We start from the raw sequence: 21,891 nt of genomic DNA, 5'->3' as shown, positions 1-21,891 counted from the left end.
TTGCATCTTGATTTATTATTATTATTATTATATATTTTAGACTAATTTTAAAAAAGTGATATTCAAAATTACTTTCATATAGGGTTTAATTTTTTAGTATAAAATAAAATATTAAATTAATTTGGAAGAATTAAAATATGCTTGCGATTTTGAAACATTAAAAAAAATGTTTTTAGAAAGGATGGTGGGATCTCACAAGCACGTGAGCGCGTAAATCACATGCGGAGTTAAGGCGCGTAAAGTTGGATTTGATTCCATTTATCACGAGCCGCGCCAAGGCTCGATGACCGGAATAATATCAGCCGTTGACGTATTTAATCCAACGGCCACAAATGATTTCTGTCATATTCCTTTATGTCTTCACCACGCGCTCATCGTCTTCCCTCTGGGTAGCCCTAATTGGTTCGGACTCTCAGCTCAGTTCTCCTCTGATCGCTTCGCACCATTGGCAGAAAGACCTCAGGAATTTGAATTTCAAGCTCCCAACAATGGCTCTTCTCTAGCTTAGATCCATCTCGGAAGGGTTAGCAGTTTCTTCAGCCTCTAGCATTTTTGTTTTCGTTCGGTTTTGAAGTTTTTGGTTTTGAATTTGCCTTTTTAGGTTATTTAGTTGGATTTCTCCGCGATTTTTGTATTAGAGATTATAAAATTTTGTTTGTTTCACGAATGAGAAATTCGTGATGAAAAAATGGACGAAATGGAAAAAGTTCAACGTAGTTTTAAATTTGCTTCAGAAAACGTTGCCATTTGTGTCGTTGTGTTCAAGTTAGTTTACTTTTGACGCTCGTATTCGCGGCGTGAAGAATTTAGGAAGCGATTCATGAAAGCTGCAATTCGTTTCTTAGCTTGGTGCGAGCTAGGTTTGGCGGTTTCTGCTATTGGAAGTAAAATTCGAAAGATGGAGTTGGATTTTTTGACATTGTCGTTTACTTGACTAAGGAATGAAGGAAGGTGGGAAAGCCTCTTTCTATAGGTCTTTCATATCTGCATCTTGTTTTCAGTTGGTTTGCTAGTCTATTCTCGTCATCATCCACGCCATTTTCTGTCATGAATTTGATCAATCAAGCTTGTAGTTCTTCAATTCTTTGATAATTCAGCCAATTTTTCGCATCAAATACATATTTCATTCAGAATGTTACAGTATTTGCTTGGGATGAATATGAAATTGTTTCTACTTTGACTTGTGTGTGTGTGTGTGTGTGTGTGTTCATCATTTATGCACTGACTTACTACTTATTGAATAACACGATTGCAGGTTCGTAGATTCTGAACCATCCTAGCAGCAGGCAATTCAAGTATTATCGAGCATACTTAATCGTAGAATGGCGGAAACAATATCTAGTTTCTGGGGTCCTGTTACATCTCCTGAATGGTGTGAAAAGAACTATGTCTACTCTTCTTATATTGCAGAATTTTTCAACACGGTATCAAATATTCCATGCCTCATTTTAGCATTTGTTGGTCTCGTAAATGCTTTGAGACAAAGGTTCGAGAAGAGGTTTAGCGTTCTTCACGTATCAAATATGATCCTTGCCATAGGAAGCATGTTGTATCATGCGACCTTGCAACGAGTGTAAGTTTTTTTCCTTTATATTAAAGAAAAAAGAATAAAGACGACATACGTGAGTCGAAGTGTTTAAGTTCGATGTACAGGTTAGAGGTTGTGAGTCAGAAAATATTTAAGCGACCTATGTAAGATAGATCCCATGAGTGATCAAAATACTAAATGTCGTGGCGTGGATGTATGGGAAGAAATAGCTTGGATAGAGGAAAATATGGGTAAACCATAGCTTTATCCTCGTCCACGATAATGGAATTTTCTTTTAGAACTTTTCGGGTTCGAGGGAAAGCAAGGAGGAAACTGCTAAATAGATGATAACTAGTTTTTTAAGGAAATTTTTTGTTCGTTTTCTCAATTGCATAACGACCAAAAAATGAACTATGCTGTTCGGTTTTCTTTGTGCTCATCTTAGAAGTTAGAATCGTCTCATTTTTTCATTAATAATTTGAATTTATTCTCTCATGGATGAATGTTCTAGTCCTCCTCTCATCCCTGATTTTTATGTTCGTATTATGCGTTAGGAGTTGCAACGTTGTACATTTTATTCCCCCCTCTAGCCGAGGTTCGGTACATGTATCGAAGATTTCCCTATGAGATTATTTTTTCTGAACTTCAATAATCTTTAGCAAATGTATACTGTTTTTAGCATTGGGTTGCATGTTCTGTTAAATCTTCATCCATTATAAAGTATCTTATCTATTGGATTCAATGATAAAACTTATTTTCAGACAACAGCAAGGTGATGAAACACCAATGGTATGGGAAATGCTCCTCTATATCTACATCCTGTATTCGCCAGATTGGCATTACCGGAGCACGATGCCTACGTTCTTATTTCTCTACGGTGCTGCCTTTGCTGTTGCTCATGCAATCATACGTTTTGGAGCGGGCTTCAAGGTACATTATGCAATACTATGTCTTATCTGCATCCCTAGAATGTACAAGTATTATATTCACACGAACGATGTACACGCAAAGCGGCTGGCGAAGTTATACTTGACAACCATCTCGCTCGGTACTGTTTGCTGGCTTTTTGATTGCTTGTACTGCAGGAATATCTCTAGCTGGTATTTCAACCCTCAGGGTCATGCATTGTGGCATTTATTTATGGGGTTCAATTCTTATTTCGCAAATACATTTTTAATGTTTTGTCGTGCTCAACAACTCGAGTGGAACCCGAGCGTAGTCCACTTTTTGGGATTGTTTCCATACGTGAAGATTCAAAAACCAAAGAGCCAGTGATCGAAGTCGAGTTAGGTCTTGGATTGGAAGGAACAACATTCTTTTATCTTGAAATGGATTTTTGGTTTTGGCTGGCTATAATCAGTAGGATTAGACATTCTTTTTATCCCTTCTCATATGGATGTAAATCATACTCAGAATGGCTGTCGTTGATTTAGATTGGGTTTTACTGCAGCTGTAAAATTGTGTTTTACCTTCGGTTTATTTTACTGTTTTCGAGTTTTCGAGTTTTTTACTGTTATAGAAATTGGCTTATATGGAACTTTCACAGATTTGCTCTATAGAATTGTCTTTAAAGCAGTTGTTGTTTTAGCGACACAGCTTTGAATCAATTAGTTCATTACATATCAACTCCTGGAGGAGGAGTGCAAATTTCATGGCCAATGCTACAAATTTTATACTTTATTTATTTATTTATTTATTTATAAATTCTCAAATTTTCCTTATATTCAAATTGCCCAAATTGTGGATTTTATTTATTTATTTATTTATTTATAAATTCTCAAATTTTCCTTATATTCAAATTGCCCAAATTGTGGATTTTATTTATTTATTTATTTATTTATAAATTCTCAAATTTTCCTTATATTCAAATTGCCCAAATTGTGGATTTTATTTATTTATTTATTTATTTATAAATTCTCAAATTTTCCTTATATTCAAATTGCCCAAATTGTGGATTTTATTTATTTATTTATTTATTTATAAATTCTCAAATTTTCCTTATATTCAAATTGCCCAAATTGTGGATTTTATTTATTTATTTATTTATTTATAAATTCTCAAATTTTCCTTATATTCAAATTGCCCAAATTGTGGATTTTATTTATTTATTTATTTATTTATTTAGTCTTCCTCCTTTCACTTTATTTTTTTTCATGGCCAATGCTACAAATTTTATACTTTATTTATCTATTTTTCATTCTTATTTCGTTTTTGTATAATTAATTCTTTAGTTTGTCTAATGTACTTAAAGTTTATAGAATTTTATTAAATTTATTTATGCCGGGATAATTATTAAGATTGGTTGCTAAATAAGTTAAAATCTTTAAAATTTAAGATATTTGTTATAATATATTTTTTAATGAAGGAAAATTAAATTTTAATTTAAATTGATTGAGTTTATCCTAATCATTTGACTTAATAAAAATAAATTAACTATCCTAATGCAATAAAATTATTGAAAATAATTAGAGAACCAAACAAAAATATTATTTTCTAAACATCTCATTTTCACGTATCTTACTTTATGATTCTCTACAATAGTATGATATTGTCTGTCTACTCTGAGTATAAGCTCACAATGGTATGATATTGTCTGTCTACTTTGAGCATAAGCTCTGTCTACTTTGAGCATAAGTTCACAATGGTATGATATTGCCTGTCTACTTTGAGCATAAGCTCACAATGGTATGATATTTCCGGTCTACTTTGAGCATAAGCTCACAATGGTATGATATTGTCCGTCTACTTTGAGCATAAGCTCTCATGGCTTTGTATGCTCTCATGACTTTGTTTTGGGCTTCCTCAATGGGCTGGCTTTGTTTTGGGCTTCCTCAATGGGCTTCCTCAAAATGCCTCATGCAATGGAGATAGTATTCCTAATTTATAAACCCATGATCTTCTACTAAATTAACCAACGTTGGACTCACTCCTAATAATTCTCAATACAAATGACTTCCAATGAGTAATGCAGTAAGATACATTAAGTATTAAAAAACGGACCATTTTATTCGAGATGTCAACTGCTTTCATCACAAATTAGAGGTGTAGATTTGAACTTACATTCCATTCCATTAAGTTCAAATACTTAATCCAACTAAAGTGAACAAAAATTTGGTTATGCAAAAATTTATCGGTTAGAATCACTCAATGTAAGAGTAATTCTCTAAATAAAACTTGGAAGGAAAGCTCAGAGAGGGGTGGTATTAACAATGGCGTCTAAGAGCTTCTCTTCCAACTTCTTGTCATCAATCCACATGGAACTCTGGCGTCTTATTAGCTCGTTCTTTTCGTTCTTCTTTTCTTCCCTCGTCTTTTTCATCATTCTCCAATGCTCGAGCTTCTCGGCTCGTTCTTTCATCTGCATATGGCACCCAATCGAATGACATTAGATGACTGCATTGAGTCTCGAAACAGTGGATATCATCGTATCGAATGTAAGCCCTTTTAGAATGAAATGCAAGAAGAAAGATAAAAACAAACAACAATATAGGGCATGTGTCCTCCAAAACAACCAAATGGTTTCCTTCCTTTTGAACTAAAAAATCCTCCTTAGGAAGTAATTTCAAGACTGGTCAATCCAATCAATGGTTCATAAGACAACTGAAGTCAAATTTTTGTACCTACCGACTGATCTTTTATGTTTAGATAGTTGTAAATAGACACATAGGATTATATCCCAGACCTACACCGAGGTATTGACAGTGATTCTCAACTAGCAGAACAAAATCTAATACGATGAGATAGAATGCAATAGAAACAAACGGGTTATCTACTCTTAACGGTCAAAGCGAACCCTTTCATTCCAAATTCTAAAACTCAGAATGAATCAAATCTCCTCAAGTATGATTCAAACCTACAACCAATTAGTTAACAGTCGACCGTTCTACCACTGAGCTACTTACGTAGTTATTTCTTTTTTGATAAATTCCTATAAAGCATAAACTAGTCTTTTACATACACTACATAAAAGAGTATATCAATCAAATCAATCCAGAAAACGTGACAACGTAATGTCAATACAATAAGGTCCATAAGGCGTAATTGTATACATAGATGATTTCGATGACACCAAGAGGTAATAGATCATAATAATAATCAGAAACTAAATGTTCTATTGAAAGTTAACTTTGCAAATTTGTGCATCTGTTATCTCAATGAGTATCAACAAGCAGGATTTTCCTCTGGCCACAGACATCAATACCAGGCCCACCAAGATAAAGGGAAATTTAGACTTTAGTCCAATTAACCAAATGGCAACCCCCTTATTGATTTCCACTCGTAAAAGGAAGTTCTCAAAGAGCCTCTCAATCAAAACAATCACCATTGAAAGCATGTGAAAAGAGGTATATTATACATGGGGATATTTGAGAAGGTGACTTGAATGTGAGTTACTGAACCCCTTTTAGAGAGTTAAAACCCCTCCCCTTTATAACGTTCGTGATTAATTCGGAGCCCTAAATGAGAAAGATAAGAGAGTTGAGCCTCTTTTGAAGACCTATCTGTTCTAAAATTTGTTTGTTCAATGGTTTATTCCTCGACTTCCCAATTCTTTTGGGAGATGGGTAATTATACTCAGTGACCAATTTCTTTCAAATTTGATATTTTTTCACTTGATCACAAGATTTTGTGCCATTCTTGAAGCCTTAGTGTGAATATTTCCATTGAACATTGGTTGAGTTGAGGTTTTGTCTTTCTCAAAAGCTTAAAGCCTTCAAAATTCTTCTCAAGAAGTGGAGTTTGAAGTGTTCTTGAAATTCAAATGGTTCATTGGATTTATTGTTCAGCTGGATAAGAAGGAAGAATCAAAGAGGTTGCATTTGATATTGGTAAACAAAGAACATAGGAAATTGCTTTGGCATCAGCTAAAGGTTGTGATCTCCAAGGAAAGCCAAAAATGGAGGCAGATAGGTAAAGATCAAGAGGTCATGGATTTTGTGGAATAAAGATCTCATGTCTTTTTCTTTTCCTTTCTATGAAATATAGGTTGTACACAACATTGTCTTATTCCTAAGGTCATTTTTCACTTCCTTTTCGTAGTTATAAACAATCTTTTGTTCCCTTCTCCAACCGATGTGGGATCTCACAATCCACCCTCCTTGGAGGCCTAGCGTCCTCGCTGGCACACCGTGTTAGGATCACACAACAACGCACACACTCAATCTAGATGAACACAAAGAACAGGAGAGAGAAAATGCGAGTAATATTGACTAAAGGTCTATATTGATGACTTCGAGTATGTACAACTCTGTTTGAGAGCATATATATATGGTTGGTATGCTCCATAACCTAACATACCGCCCCCGTATCTGGCTCTGATACCATTTGTAACAGCTTAAGCCTACCACTAGCACATATTGTCCTCTTTGGCCCGTTACGTATCGTTGTCAGCCTCACAGTTTTAAAACACTTCTATTGTCTACTAGGGAGAGGTTTCCACACCTTATAAAGAATGCTTCATTCCCCTCTACAACCGACGTGTGATCTCATATTGGTCTAAATGTTCACAGCCCTTTAGAAGATTACAGCATTTGTACTCTGATTTGCAATTTTTTTTGCTACCCCACCCTTTTAAAGATTACTTTGATTTGCAATGGGCAATTCTTTTGAAAGATTCAAAGTTCATCGATTAAATTACCAAAAATTACCAAAAACAGACGACGAGAAGCATTGAGGAAGCAAAGATAAGACGAAAACCAGAGCAGCAGTATTAACATGTAGCATGAAAGTGTAAGTAGACAAATTCAAGCAAAGGAAACTGTTCTACTAAACCTGAGAGCAGAGATTGAATCCAGAAATTTTGGAGACGCAATGGATACATTTGCAGGCAAATTATCTTCAATTAAGATCTTCAAACAATAAAATCTGAAGAAGAAAATGTTAAAGAAGACATGGAAATCGCTTACCAAAGTCTGTCGGAACTCTTCGTTGGCAACCTTACGCTCTTCGGCTCGGGCTTTCGCAGCTTCGGCTTTAAGCTTCTTACGTTCCTCATTGACAACTCTAAGCGCCTCTTGCTTGGCTTCGTCCTTACGCTGCTTTTCGAGTCTCAAGAGCTCGCCCTCCTGAATGTAATTCTTCCGCACCTGCTTCACCTTCTTGGCGTAATCCCTACGAAGCAGAGCGAGCCTCGCCTGCGCTTCCTTGGGATCTTTCGGCGCCTCCCAGCTGCCAACGAAGGCGTTCGCCTCCAAGTATTTGTGCGTTTGCTGGTGATTGTTATGGTGAGCGGATTTAGTGGAAGTGGAGAAAGATCGCAGAAGATAATCGGAGAAATTGGTTGCATTGCGGATCGCAGAACGAGACACAAACGCCATTGTTGTCGAGCTGATAGAGGCACAAACTCTAGGCTCTCGTGTTGTGATTGTGAACACGAACGACACGTATTTTGCACTTCATAGTGATTCGACATGTCGAACACTTGAGGAAATTGTACGGATAAAAAATGATTTTCCCATTTCCAAAAGAAAATAATTATTATTGTAGTAAAAATAGTAAAAATCAATATTAGTTACCATCAGAATCTTAGATGGAATGTGACTGTAATTTCTCATATTCATTCCAATATTTACCTATACAAACTCGATTAAGAGATAGAAAAGATCCAACACAAATATTAAGAGAATCAGATCGATTCTATTAAAGACGGGTCGTATCGATCCGTCTCTAACATTTTATCTTCTAAGTCATTAACGAGTCCACGGGATGGGACGGAGACATAAATGAGAATTGGGTTTGGGTCAAGGTTGAGGACGAGGACAAATAATAACAATACCCGTCTCAAAGCCAATTTAGCTAATAGAGATAAATCTCTCTTCGTCTCTAGACCATGTAAGTTAAATAAATAAATACCTCTACTTGATCGATCGTGCCTCTAAATTTATAAAATCAAACCCTTAAAAATTACCAAAGGCATAAATCTCTAAATTAAAGTATTATTTCAACTAAACCTTACCATAATTTAATTTTTTATTTTCAACTAAAATAAAACATTATAATTCATAGGTAGTTTGTGCAAATTCACAAGTCATTCTTATATTTGCAATATTCAACAATTTAATTATAAAATTCCACAATAAAATTAAATGTTTTGAGAATATGATTATAATTACCGTTAAAATTCACAAATAAATTTTGCAAAATTACTGAAAATCAAATAAAAATATTATAAAAAGATTAACTTTACTACCCTCAAAATTTATTTACATGTAAACAACTGCAAGGTGGGCAAAAATTAAAAAACAGCCCACTGTGAGTTCTCACAGATGAGACTCAGAAAATAGTGTAATAAATAGAATTGAAGCCTCCATTGAAAATCATACATACAAAACCAGCCTCCGAGCGACGTCGAGATATTCTCCTCGACGAGCTTGAAAAATCGAACCAGAGAGCTGTCGTTGCTTGTTTGCTGCAGCAAAACCAGCTCCCCAGGAAGAATTGAACGAGGAAGAATGTCATTTCAGGAGGAGACAATGGAGAATTCCTTTTGCTGTTTGGGCATTAAAAGAGCCAGTTGGAGCTTGCTTGACTGGCATAATTTAACTGGGTTCTTAAAAATCAAAACCCGGGCGACGTTATTAGCTAATAACAAAACGTGTGCAATGCTGAACGATTCGCCCTTTTCGACTGCAAATTGCCATTCTCTTACTGATATGTCGAACCAATCTTTCTTTGCGGATCTGGTTGATTTCACTTCAATGTACTGTCTATTGTCGTCGTCGTCGTCGTCGTCATCTCCTATGATTATATCGAAAGGGAATCCAGTTTCCAAGTCCTCATTGACCCACTCAACTACTGTGTTGCTGAACTTTTCGGTTAAGTATTTGAAGGCGACTTGCTCGCCGAGTCTCCCAGTTGCCATTGCCTGAACTGGATTGGGGGTGCCAGTTCTAAGCTGATTTTTCCAGGAAAAGCCACTCGAATCGGATTGAGAACCAATAGCCTCAGGATTCACATCACCATGGTTGACAAGTTCTCCGACGTTATCACTACTGCCATAAACAATCGATGCTACCGACACAGCAGATGAATCGCCATCATAGGTCCAGTCTGTGTCTGTTGAAATCGGAGCCAAGTTCTCTGTTTGCTTCTCGATACCTTCATACATGTTTTCTATATATAGGTTGCAGTTGGGCAGTGAGCTTGCTGGTTGTGTCTTGAAACCATTTTCACGAGCGTAACTAAAACCCGGAGCCGTTTTCCAATCAACAGGCGGCCAATTTCCTGCATTCTTTTTAGACTTCGAAGACGATCCATGGTCGTTCAGTAAGGTAGGGTTAAGACATGTTTGAGGTAAGTTGTGAGTCTCGACCAATGAAGTGACAGATGAAAGAGACCAAATAGGTTCCTCCTCAGGAAGTTTCGTCACCTTCTGACTATTCAAGATGAAAAACTCAGTTTGCTCTTTGGTAGAACCCGATTCGGCCATGGTCGTAATCATGTGAAGGAAGTTGGCCAAATGAAGCTCAGGAGTTCCACCGAATAGCAAACGAGAAAACTCCATAAACAACGAATGAGAATCCGAGTCATGGGTCGTGTATAAAATATTATCCTGCAAAAGCAAATATCATACAAATCAGGACATGTATATATATACTTATGCAGATTCAACCATTCGCTTCCAATCGCGAGTATTCCAACTTGACAAAGCAAAAAAGCATGCAAAAACACTTTTTTCCAGCTCTGGCTGACCAATTAATGAACAATTTGTTAATCTCCTTCCTCAATCTAGATCCTTTCTTGTACTTTTCAATATCTTAATGGTATGTCCCTTGTTTCTAAGCATATATATGAATGTACACATTGATTTATTCGAGACAATCCCGAAACGGCACAAATTCATGCATTACAAGCCATGGTTCTATTGACAACTTTTTAATATCAAGTATGGAATTTAACTAAATTACCTGTAGAAGACAACTACATGGAACCTGTTCATCAGAAGCACGTCCAGAATTCTTTATAACATTCCTGAAAAACAGCTTTTCAACAACAATTACTTGCAGACAAAATCCAGATTGCTTGAGCGTCGCGTATCTCTCAGGGTGCACACTGTACATGTAGCGCTGAGCAAAAGGAAGAGCCCAGTTCATTAATGAAGTTTTGAAGCTCGAGTCCCTCAAACCGTAATATTTTGCTTCACGGGTTACAATCTGCATGAAGAAAGGACATTTCTAAGATTGAAAGCTTTATTGAAACTTCTAAAAACTTCAAGGTCCAAATGGAGGACAAAGCAAATAATCATGTTGCGAGTATTGTAAAAAGACCCCATGGTTTACGGGTATACTACCATGAAGACAATTGTACGCATCTGGTGAAAAATCAATGTTCAGAAACTCATTCCCCACCACCCCAACAAAAAGAAAAAAAACATGCAATTATTTCCACAGGACTCCACAAAAGTAAAATAAATAAGAGAGGTGTACCTCAGAAAGAAGAGGAACCCCTAGAGCTTTCAAGAGCTGAGAGAAAGCCTCGGTTCTAACATTGTCGATCTCACCGAAGTATACAAAATCTATTTTGCCCATATTCTTACATTGCTGTCTTAATCTCTTGTCATCACAACAGCATACAATGCTGGTGGAAGGATGAAGCGAAACCCATTTATCTTGTTCAGTTGGAAGGACCGTGAACTCCGAGCTTCCAATACATTCCTTCAGGTATGCCATATCTTCAGAACTTAGTAGTCCGGATTTTAGTCCATCGGCCCATTTTAGAAAAACTTGGAATACCTATTACATGAAAGTAGCACTTCAGTTGCCATTACCTAAAATTATTTCTGAGAAAATAACATAATATATTATAGTAAAGACTTACAAAATCACTAGCTTGAGAAGGCAAAGCAACAGCTGATAACTGTTTCAAAATCTGAAGATAACTGCATAGAGGAGGGTATTCAAATATTCCACATTCGTCAATAAAAAATCTCTTAAGCCCTGGATAAATATTGCACAAAGTCTTGATTATGGGACAATCAACCATATTTTTCGAGCTGAATTGAAGATATACATCCTTAATCTTGTCAATAGAGCCAATTGGATCGCACCAATATACTTCCTTAGGAGACAAAAATACACCAGACACCACATCCTCATGCCCAGAGTCAGCCACAACAGGGACAAAGATAAAAGGCCATGAATGGAATTCCTCCAGAATTTTCTGTTTTGATGCAGCCATCTCATTCCACAAGAATGTATAGAACGTGCACATTTGTGATATGCTGAGATATCAAAGAAGGTAATATAAATGGACAGTTTGGTTCAAGATCAAACAAATTCAAGCATATAATTGAAGGTATTTACAGAGAGGGGCTTGCATATCTCGCACAAAAATTAGTAGGCTGAAAAGGAAATATATAATGTTAACAATAATAGTGACGAAATGTCTGACTGTCCCTAAATATAAAGAAAACATATCAGGTTGATTGAAAGTGTTAGACGAACACGACTCTCCACAATGGTATGATATTGTCCACTTTGAGCATAAGCTCTCATGGCTTTGCTTTGGGCTTCCCCAAAAGGCCTCATACCAATGGAGTTAGTATTCCTCACTTATTGACCCATGATCATTCTCTAAATTAGCCGATGTGGGACTTCCATCATCCAACAGAAAGGTCCTTAAAGTTTATATCAGGACCAGCTTACAAGCATTTCATTGTTTCCACATAAAACACAGAATCTCAAGAAACACGAGATATCAACAATCGGTAAAGGTCTTAAGACTTAGCACAAGACTGAGTTAATTGAATTAAAGAGATCATAATTTAAACTAAAGGACGTCAAGAAAATTTCTGCAATATACAGATTTTTTAGAGGAAAAAAAATCTTGAAAGAAAGCTTGGAAGGGAAGCAGCCAGGGTGGCTTAAACTTTTATTTCTGAATATCTCTGGTGTTCTATGAAATGATTTCAAACTATTGTCCTTGCAAATTAATAATCTCTTTCAGCCGTTCAGCAAATTAATGCAAACTATTACAATGAGATAAGTACCTTGTCTTGAAAAGTTTCTCAGTTCTCCACACTTTCAGAATATCTAGAGCGTCATCAAGGGTAACTCTAGTTTTAAACCCAATATCATGCACCAACTTTGTACTTTTAACCTGTTGCAACAACAAGAAAACAAATCAACATCTAGAGGTCTATAACAATTACAAGCTTAAGGCCAACCCATTTCACTAATTAAGGAAACAGTAGATATGGATAAGGAACTTCATCAAGCATCAAAAGAACTGAGGAAATCGCCTTGCGATACTTCATTGCATGGGATATTAAACATGCTTAAAAAATGTCCACGTAAATTCTCAAAAGAAGCACAACAAATAACTTGGAAGGTCACTCCAACAACGATTTGCTTCACCCTCTGTTTTTGACAGCTGTCAAATGTAGCATAGAACAAAAAAGAGTTGAAGCACTTAATTTATTTCTTTCAAAATGTTAAAACATGGAAAAGAGTGTATTTTCTTTCAAAATGTTAAAACATGGAAAAGAGTGTCAGGAAGCACCTCACATAAGTAATAGCCTCATAGGACATCATTAAGAAAAGAAGAAAATTTATTTGAAATGCAGTCATCAATATCAGGCGAACACCCTAATCTTACAACTGACCTTTGGAACAGCATAAGGAGCAGAGGTTCCCAGGATTGAGCGCACTGCATCACAGTCATAGTACAAATCTTTAGGATAGTGAAGCTTGTTGTCCATACTTGATACTACCCATTGGGTATCACAGATGCTATTCATAAAAGCAGACTGAAACTGCTTGCTCGAACCACTAGATTTAGAAATACAGCAACCCATAACTTTATCACTCAAACGATCATCCCATAAAGTATCAAGAACCTCTAAAAGATATTTACAGCTCTGTCGGTTTCCATGAACAGATAACAGGGTTAACAAATCAATCAACTCTGACGATTCCCAATCTTTAACCACTGAATCAGAAGATATTAGTTCTGGGTCCAACGTTCTATTCATCATAATAGTATGCGGCATGTTGGCAATGCTACTGTTAACTTCAACTACATGGACAAAATCAGTGATTCCTAGTTCTTGGAAAAAATTCCTCCATTTTGCGAGTCCAGAAGTGAGTGAATGGGTGACTGGGTGCTTCAAATAGGTGTTATCAACCTCATGCCAGTTCATTTCCACATTAATGATCTTATCTATATCAATGGGATTTCCATATTCTTTACTGAAATGAACTGGTACCTCAATAGGCCTTCTGTAGCCATGATTTGTTAAAATGAAAGCCTTGTTACGTAACTCTGAAACTATAAACCCCTTTTCGGTGTTACATTCAGGACAACTGGATAGTAGGTGAGTCATTGCAAAACAAACATACTCTGTCATTAAAATTCCATTGCCATTTAGGTTTGACTCATTTGATATAGCTGGAATGACGTGTACTTTAATAATTTCATGGGCAGATAAACGTTGAACACCAATTCTATGAAGCATCCTGCTAATATTCCCCACTGAGGGCGCATCCATGTGTGAGTTATCAACAGAGAAAAGCGAAAGGAAGGCTGGACAAACTACACGAATCTTAGAATTCAAACTTGGAAAAGCTTCGAGTCCATACTTGCCATCAACTGTGCTAATTGAGGAATCAGAATGTAACCATATTGTTCCTTCAGCTACGGAGCTATAGGTACCATCCGAAAGAGGAATTAGTGGAACTTTCTGAAGAGACCTTATGAGATCGGCATTTCTTTCCAACTCAAACGCTGTTTGCCCAGAGGACTGTAGAAGCATGTTGTGAAGTACATTTAGGCAAGAGCCCAACCAAACCAGTCCCATTGATTTGAGGTTATCATGTTTCTGACACAGAGAGGACATAAACTGCACAAGAATTTTGGGTCCGTACTCTTCAATACCCAATGCTCTTGCTACTGAGTCTGACAAGATTATATCCTTATCTAGGAATCCAAGCCCAAGATGTTCACGAAGCAAATGATTGGGAAGAAGATTCAGAGATTGTTCATTCCAACCTCTCAAAACCTTGAATGGAGGAACCCATTCACTATCCTTTCCTTCCAAAAGTAAGCAGTTGGACATACGTAATTTAGAAATAATTAAGCGAGGAAGACTCGAAAAAAAACCATGTACTTCTCCAATGAGGGGAATATAGCTCATATAAGCTGTAATAGCTTTCCCTGGACAATTCTCAAAGCATGGAAGAGAACAGAAAAAATTCACTGCACTCACAAACAAACCAGGAAACTCCGACAATAGCCATTGATTCCAGGGACTATCACCATCCACCTCCTCTCGGGAAGAAGGTAGAACAAAATCACCTTGAATTATAAATTTCAACCCATACATTCTTAGAGGAAGAAATGCAAAAACTGGCTGTTGGGCTAGAAATGGACTGTAAGTCCCATTCTCTTCTTCCTGGAGTGTAAATGCAATTGAGATCTCAGTAGATTGAACATCATGACGAATAACATCAGCCTTCAACTTCTGTGATACTACAAGCCAAGTCATTTTTTCTTCCCCGTGAGAAACCCTAATGATGCCATTTCCAACAATTTCTTTTCTCATTACAATAAGTGAAATGTCAAGCATGTTTCTGATCTTAATACACTGGAGACGGTGAAGAAAGAGTAACAAGGACGGATGGAGGTCTGCAAACATATTCACTATATTATTGATCAAAGTTCCTCCTCCAGATAATTTTGAACTGAAAGGAAGCACAATACAAGTCTTCCAAATATTTGTATCCTGCAAATCGGAGGCACTGGTAGCCAACCTACCGTACAAGCCAACATTGCAAGGAGAAATGATAGTTGGCAAGACAAAACCAATCTGCCCCTCACTTATATCAAACTTAACATGAAACCCGTTGGAATGAATCTCAGGAGCATCGGTGACCTGCAGAAAGAGCACCAGAACTTATCAGTCATCAAAAGGAAAGAAAAAAAAGAAAGAGTGAAGGAATAAAGAGGTGTAAACGCTGAAATAAACTCAGTTTCTTTTGCATTCAGATGCACACTTGCATGAAGTTTGTTTGCGCGTAACATATAGCCACTTCATTGATATTCTATAACATACTGACGAAATTTTCAATGATATGCATAACAGGCATAACAAAGGTACTGCTAAATCATCTTCAAAGATTACAGTCAATTTACATTTTTATCAGCAGCCTGCTATGGAAGGATTTAAACATCTAACAATGTTATTTAAAATAATCATGCCCTTTAAACTTTTAATCAGTGTAACCATCAAGAGCATCTATAAATTGCATTCCTAAGATTTATACAGCTTTTGCTCCTTCTGTAGTTAGTTTCCTTTCTTTACTTCTTACCTAATCAAACAAACTACTAAATTACAGTTAAACACGAGAAATAATAAATCTTTTTCAAGCCTTATGGCGTCAGTGCATTTGTTTTTACTAATCCTTGAAGCATCTGAAATTTTAACGATTGAGAACAATTAATTCCATGATATAGAATCAAAAAATGGGGAAAAGCACACGTACACCCTTATAAATGATCAATATTTTGTCTTATCTCTTTTCTTAAAGAGGAGATAAAATATTGCATTGATGAATGAAATTACGAAGGATGGAGAAAAAAACCTCAGCCCAACAAAGGAGGATGAAAGAAAGGCTTGAGACGGAAATATTGTAGTATATAATTAAGAGAAAGGAACATAGTGTTACCCTACACATACCCGAAAAACTGATTTGAAGCCAATGCCTTTCTTTCCTATATATCCAGCATTAGATCCTTTCTTTGTGGAATTCCCAACATCACAGAGGGCTCTGATATTCTTAGCAGAAAAGCCCTCCTCGTTGTTCAAAACAACAATACCTGACTCCTCGAAAATGAATGCTAGAGTGGGTTCCACACTTTGTGGATAGATATTATCGTCAGCATTTTGAACCTAAAATAACATCAGGAGTTTGATTAGATGAATGCAATAAATCGTGTTCATCAAATGGATATTTTCAACTCCATGTAATTAAATCAAATTTGGTGGATGAAATGGAAGACTCAACGTTCAACACCATTAAAATGCTATGTGCATGGCAGGATCTTATACACCAAGAATATTCATAACATTAATGATCCAGGATCTAGTTCCTTTCTTAACTCCCTTTGATGATGTTTATTTTGATGTGATTTTTATCGTTAGCAATTCTACGTATGAAAACTCACAACATTTGAGAATGCTGCTTTTCACAATAAGAGACAACCAATTATATGTTTCATGTTAGAAAACACATCTTTATGGTTTTTAAAAGTACTCTTTCTTGGCTATGTAACTTGTCACAGGCCATCCACGTTGATTATTTAAAGGTTCAAGCCATTAAGCATTGGCTGATACCTAAAACAGTACAGGAGGTACAACACTTCCTCTGTTATTCTACACACGTAGAAATTTTATTTTTAAAACAATAGCTCAAATATACCCACCCCTAGACCACTTGTCCATAGAAAGGTAAACTTGTTTGGGAAAGGAACCGAAGTTCTCCAGTGAGAAATTAAGTTTATCAAGGCAGAAGAGGAGCACTTTGTGCAGGAACAATATGCACAATACGTAGCCCACTATTTTATGTGAAGAATCGTAACTCTTTCTTCTTCTTTTTTTTCTTCCCATCATATGTGTGTTATACTACAATATTGAATAATAAATTTCTTATAAAAATAAAAAATAAAAAGAGGTCAGAAATAATATATCGCATGAGATAAACCTAACAAGAAAGACAATAGCCTTGCTCACCAGCTCGAGCAGAAAATGTGAATCCTGAGAATACAGCTCCTGCGAAAGACAATGAAGAGCTCTTCCTAAGCGAGCATGCTGCTTCCTCAACATACCAGTCTCAGAATTGGGAAGATCAAGATCAAGACCAAATTCATCACGCCTGATGGATAGGATGATCTGAGCTGCATCCTTATCTCCATCAGGTTCAGAAGCAGGTGACATACAACTGATGCCATTTGCATCATCAAAAGTTTTTGAAGTACAGTTCGGGCTAGGAACGTTCATCTTTTCATTACACATATTCTCTTCAATAGAGAGAGAGACGTGTTGTTCTGAAGCAGAAGGCTTGGTTAAAACACCGCCTATGTGTAAATTTTTGTTTATCTCAGACCTATCATGCAAGAATGCAGATTCATCAGCGAACAGATCTGAAGAAGCACTAGAGGAAATTGTGTGATAGTCCTGAATCCACTCCAGGACACCAAGAGAAAGGCCTATCTCATGAAGCATAAGACGCTGCTCTGGTTTATGACACTCGTGTAAAATAGATGATGCAGCATCTTTAATGACAAAACTCATGCCAGAAAGCATTATATCGGCAGCCAAGTAACGAAACTCTGCCGGTAGATAACCAAGACAAGCAACAAAAAACCTAGACAACGAGGGAATTGCTTTGTTCCTCATAGAAATCTTCTTCTTCAATTCAAAACTCAAATTACCAGAAGCTACTGGCTCAATGTTCTGTTGACAGAACACCTTTTCATGTCCCCGAGCCCAATTGTCAAACATTTCTATGTTTTCAACAGAGTTCTTGATAATAACTTCAAAAGCACGGGTGGCATGGTGTTTAAGAAGGGATAAAGGGACATGTTTTTCTCCCCCAAGTAGAACAAAAATAGATAAAAGCTTCACCGCAGTATGAAATGGCGATCCTTGCAGTGCAGCTTCCAAGAATGAATCGGCAGTAGCTGTATGGTCTATCCGTACAACTTTCCCTTCTTTGGTAACCAAACACAAAAAGTTTTCTGTATTAACTTCATTCTGCAACCAGGGTACAAGAGGACCAAGAGCTGGAGCAAATATGATATCCCAATGGGACCATAAGTTCAAATCCAATAACATTGGTGCTCTGACCAAGACTTTGATAGCATCCTCTGATGTCACAGATTCTACGGTCCTCAGTCCCTGTCCAAATTCAGCAATAACTGAAGTGGCACCCAATAAATCATTCTCCAGTGTTGCCGAAGAATCTCTTGAACGACATCTTCCTAATAATGTAACAGAAAATGTAACACACTTTGAAACAACACTGTTCTTTTGCTCCGCTACAAGCTCCATAAAATCTTCCAAAGACCCATTTTCAGTCAGTTTGAAACTGATCGAGGGAAACTGCTGCGTAAGAAGGGTACAAATCATCTGCTTACTTAATAGTTCATTCTCGGATAAGCTGTTACAAGCTTGTGATACTAAATTCACTAACTGACGTTGCAACATGCAAGCCTCTAAAGGGGATCTTTCAGAAATCTCAGGCATAAGAAACTTGCGTAGCTCAGGAAGCATAGAGACGTGCTCCTGTAAGAAAGTGAAAAAGTCCCCATGACCAAGAGACTTAAAATCCTTGGCAGAAAATTGCTCCACAAGCCAGAACTCACAGCTGCAGAGCTGTTTCAACATGTGAATTCTATTTTCCAGGAGAAACCGACCATTAGTGTGGATCTCCTGCTCAAACTTGATATGCTGACCAACTTTGTTGAGGATATCTTCTACACTGATGCCTTAAAATTTAAAAAAAAAAATGAAAATAAAGGATTATAATCAAGTTATATCAATTTCATTACAGTATTATTTTCAAGATTGTAGGAGTAAAAAATTGATACAAACACATCATAGTTCTGACATGTAACGCATGTACCATATAAATCAAAATTCTAAGATCATAGTTCTGACATTTAAGGAAAGGAATATTAGGACTTCTGAAGATATAAGTCCCTCTTTTGATTCTTTTCATAATTATGTACAAAATACAGCTTCTTAGTGGTGTTCCTTATTTCCAAAATTCTTCTATAACTATGGCCTTTTAATGGTTCTTAAAAATAGGAAGACTCTCATCAAGCAGTGCATGGGCAAGGGTTCCCTCTACTCCTGATCCTCGTGCTGTCCCTTTGTTTTTTCTCCTCCACAAAAAATAAATAAATAAATAAATAAATAAATAATAAAAAAAAAGACTAAAGCATTTCAAGTCCAGGGAAGCAGTATCAAGTTCTTGCATGCTTGTGAGTTTATCTATGTGTCAAGAATGATGATAAGTCCGGAAAACAAACGCCACTTACCATGAATAGACTTTGGAACATGCTTAATAAGAGAACCCTCTGCACTTGGACCTACATCTATGCTCTCATGTACGGGTTGTTTCTCAACATGTGTATTAGATAATTCATGTAGATTGATTGTTTGTAGAGAATCATAAATGCTATCCCACATCCCATTCTTAATAGATGAAACCTGCAATAATGACAACAATGAGAAATTAGTGGCTTAGAATACTTAATCAAAAGAAAGCAAAGCATAAGTTCCTTACATCAAGAGTCATACACTGCAATTATCAGAACTTAAAATTTAATAATATGGATGAGAATGATGCACGGTTGTAGATTAGGATGCACTGATGATGCTTAATGTAGGAAATGCATATGCAGCTAATGCCAATGCCCTCTAGTCACCAGTTTGAGAATAATGCACAAGTTTTTAACACAAGGGGACTCATGGTTGATACACCTCGTCAAAAATTATATGTTTGGTTTTCTACAGTTATCTATATAGTCATCAATTATTAAAAAAATGGCATCAAACAAAATCTTCTCTTTTAGAACAAGTTAAAGATTAGGAATTATTTGCAGATATGTAATAAAGCATGGTTTATCAAAACCAATGTTGAGGAGCGAACAAGCTGATCTTGACACTTACGGATATCAAAAGAAAAATAATAATAATAAAATAAATCAGAACTAATGTTGCCAACCTCTGGGATACCATGGGTTAAAGTCGAATGTTCTAAATGTGGTATAAGTTTAGTTGAAAAAAAATCAGTGTTAAAAATAGATTAATTTTCAATGCTCCTTGTTTGCACTCAGGTACTCTTTCCTACCTCAACCTTCAGGGAGGTGTGCTTTGAGAAGAACGAGGGAAAACCTCCTTAAATCAAATTTCAGTATATTTTCCAATGCACTACATACTATGAAAGATTGCAAAGAAAAGCTCACAACTGAGCGATCTCCCCTTCTATGTGATGTCTTCGCTTAACAAATGAAGAAACTCTAGACCATATCTTCTTTCATTGCTCATTTGCTACTAAAGTGTGGTCGGCCATCTTCAAGGAGTTTGGGGCTGCCTATTGTTCGCCAAAAAAGGTTGATGCTTGGCTTCTGAAAATGCTTAATGGCTAGTGCTTTTTTAAAAAGAAGATAGTGTGGTGGTGTGCTATAAGAGCTCTTCAGTGGAACGGAACCTTTAGAGAGAAAGAAACCAAAGGACCTTCAAAGATAAGTTTTCATCTTTTGATTCTTCCTTCATTGCTTATTCCCTACTAAAGGGCAGTCGATCATCCTACAAGGAGTAATGTGGCTTCCTATTGTTTACCAAGAAAAGTTAGTGATTGGCTTGTGGAAGTGCTTGATAATGGGTGCTTTTTTAAAGGGATGATAGTGTGGCGGTTTGCTATTAGAGCACTTCTGTGGAACTGAACCTTTAGAGAGAATGAAACCGAAGGACGTTTGAAGATAAGTTTTCATGTTTTGATTCTATCAGTATATATGTGAAGCATAGTGTCTCTTGATGGTGCACAATTCACACAAAACTCCTTCGTAACTACAACTTTCAAATAGTTATTAACAACTGGAAGGTCTTCCTTTAGTTGTTCTTTGGCGAGGGTTATCTCTACCCTTTGCCATTAGGTTGTTCGGGTTTTGTGTGAACAGACTTCTTCGTCTCAGAGAGAGATGGGAAAAAAGAGTTAGTGGGGACATCTCCATCCACATCATTTATTTATTTTTCAATGTTTTAGTTGTTAAAGAGTTTTTAAAAGAAAAAAGGAAGAAAAAAATACACATCGAGTATGCTTATACAGATCACTCAAAGCATCTGCAACATGCCAAAAAAGCTGAAAATCATTATGCCTTAAAGTTACAACAGTAGCAAACTAGAAGAGATTTCATATCCTCCAATAAAAAGAAGACAAAACGGTAATTAGCAAAACTCTCTAATGTCAAAGTTAAAACCAACCATCTCAATTCAAACCAAAATCATGTTGATGTGAGACCAAATATGAGAGAATAATTACTTTCATTCTGTACACTTCAGCTAAATATAAATAAGCATAAACGGGAGCCCTAAACTAACAATAGTAAATAGCAATAAAGGACAGGGGACTAGTAACTTATATATATACATAAAAAAAAAAACAATATCAAAACAGTAAAATCCCCTTACTGCAACATTCAGTAATCCAATGAATGGGTAAGATGATAACATCGATCTCACTCTTATTCTTGATCGAAATTTTATGCCATAATGGTGAAGCATTCGTTTGAGTACCTACAATACAGAATCAATTTAGTGAGTTCCGGAATATTATAAAATGAAGTAAAAAAAAAAAAAAAAA

The 21,891-nt window shown here is 36.4% G+C and overlaps 3 protein-coding genes across 5 annotated transcripts in view; 1 reads left to right on the top strand and 2 right to left on the bottom strand.

Moving 5' to 3' along the window:
* Window positions 1–373: 373 nt before the first annotated feature.
* On the top strand, window positions 374–3,084 carry LOC111801147 (alkaline ceramidase-like). 2 transcript variants are annotated; one of them, XM_023685138.1, is made up of 3 exons: window positions 374–523; window positions 1,256–1,573; window positions 2,290–3,084. In XM_023685138.1, the coding sequence occupies exons 2-3, from the start codon at window positions 1,323–1,325 to the stop codon at window positions 2,801–2,803; spliced, it is 765 nt and encodes a 254-aa protein (XP_023540906.1). In that variant the 5' UTR covers window positions 374–523; window positions 1,256–1,322; the 3' UTR covers window positions 2,804–3,084. The 2 variants fall into 2 exon arrangements, with proteins under 2 accessions (XP_023540906.1, XP_023540907.1); XM_023685139.1 differs by lacking the exon at window positions 374–523 and adding an exon at window positions 665–951.
* A 1,431-nt stretch (window positions 3,085–4,515) lies between these two features.
* On the bottom strand, window positions 4,516–7,891 carry LOC111799790 (vicilin-like seed storage protein At2g18540). 2 transcript variants are annotated; one of them, XM_023683269.1, is made up of 3 exons: window positions 7,432–7,891; window positions 7,298–7,322; window positions 4,516–4,886 (listed from the first exon to the last, which is right to left on the bottom strand). In XM_023683269.1, exons 1-3 carry the CDS (start codon window positions 7,840–7,842, stop codon window positions 4,774–4,776), a joined length of 549 nt encoding a protein of 182 aa, XP_023539037.1. In that variant the 5' UTR covers window positions 7,843–7,891; the 3' UTR covers window positions 4,516–4,773. The 2 variants fall into 2 exon arrangements, with proteins under 2 accessions (XP_023539037.1, XP_023539036.1); XM_023683268.1 differs by lacking the exon at window positions 7,298–7,322.
* A 780-nt stretch (window positions 7,892–8,671) lies between these two features.
* LOC111800299 overlaps window positions 8,672–21,891 on the bottom strand; it is a 16,776-nt gene continuing 3,556 nt past the window's right edge. Inside the window, exons 4-13 of the mRNA XM_023683926.1 lie at window positions 21,720–21,824; window positions 19,565–19,736; window positions 17,253–19,009; window positions 16,200–16,412; window positions 13,128–15,395; window positions 12,513–12,622; window positions 11,342–11,744; window positions 10,951–11,256; window positions 10,432–10,677; window positions 8,672–10,076 (exon numbers count right to left, since the gene is read on the bottom strand). Of these exons, the coding sequence (XP_023539694.1) occupies window positions 8,985–10,076; window positions 10,432–10,677; window positions 10,951–11,256; window positions 11,342–11,744; window positions 12,513–12,622; window positions 13,128–15,395; window positions 16,200–16,412; window positions 17,253–19,009; window positions 19,565–19,736; window positions 21,720–21,824 (6,672 nt within the window). The 3' untranslated portion in view covers window positions 8,672–8,984. The remainder of the gene's footprint in view (window positions 10,077–10,431; window positions 10,678–10,950; window positions 11,257–11,341; window positions 11,745–12,512; window positions 12,623–13,127; window positions 15,396–16,199; window positions 16,413–17,252; window positions 19,010–19,564; window positions 19,737–21,719; window positions 21,825–21,891) is intronic.

Source organism: Cucurbita pepo, chromosome LG08 (assembly GCF_002806865.2).
Source record: "Cucurbita pepo subsp. pepo cultivar mu-cu-16 chromosome LG08, ASM280686v2, whole genome shotgun sequence".
NCBI classification, from domain to species: domain Eukaryota; kingdom Viridiplantae; phylum Streptophyta; class Magnoliopsida; order Cucurbitales; family Cucurbitaceae; genus Cucurbita; species Cucurbita pepo.
This window is presented reverse-complemented; position numbering and strand designations above follow the sequence as displayed.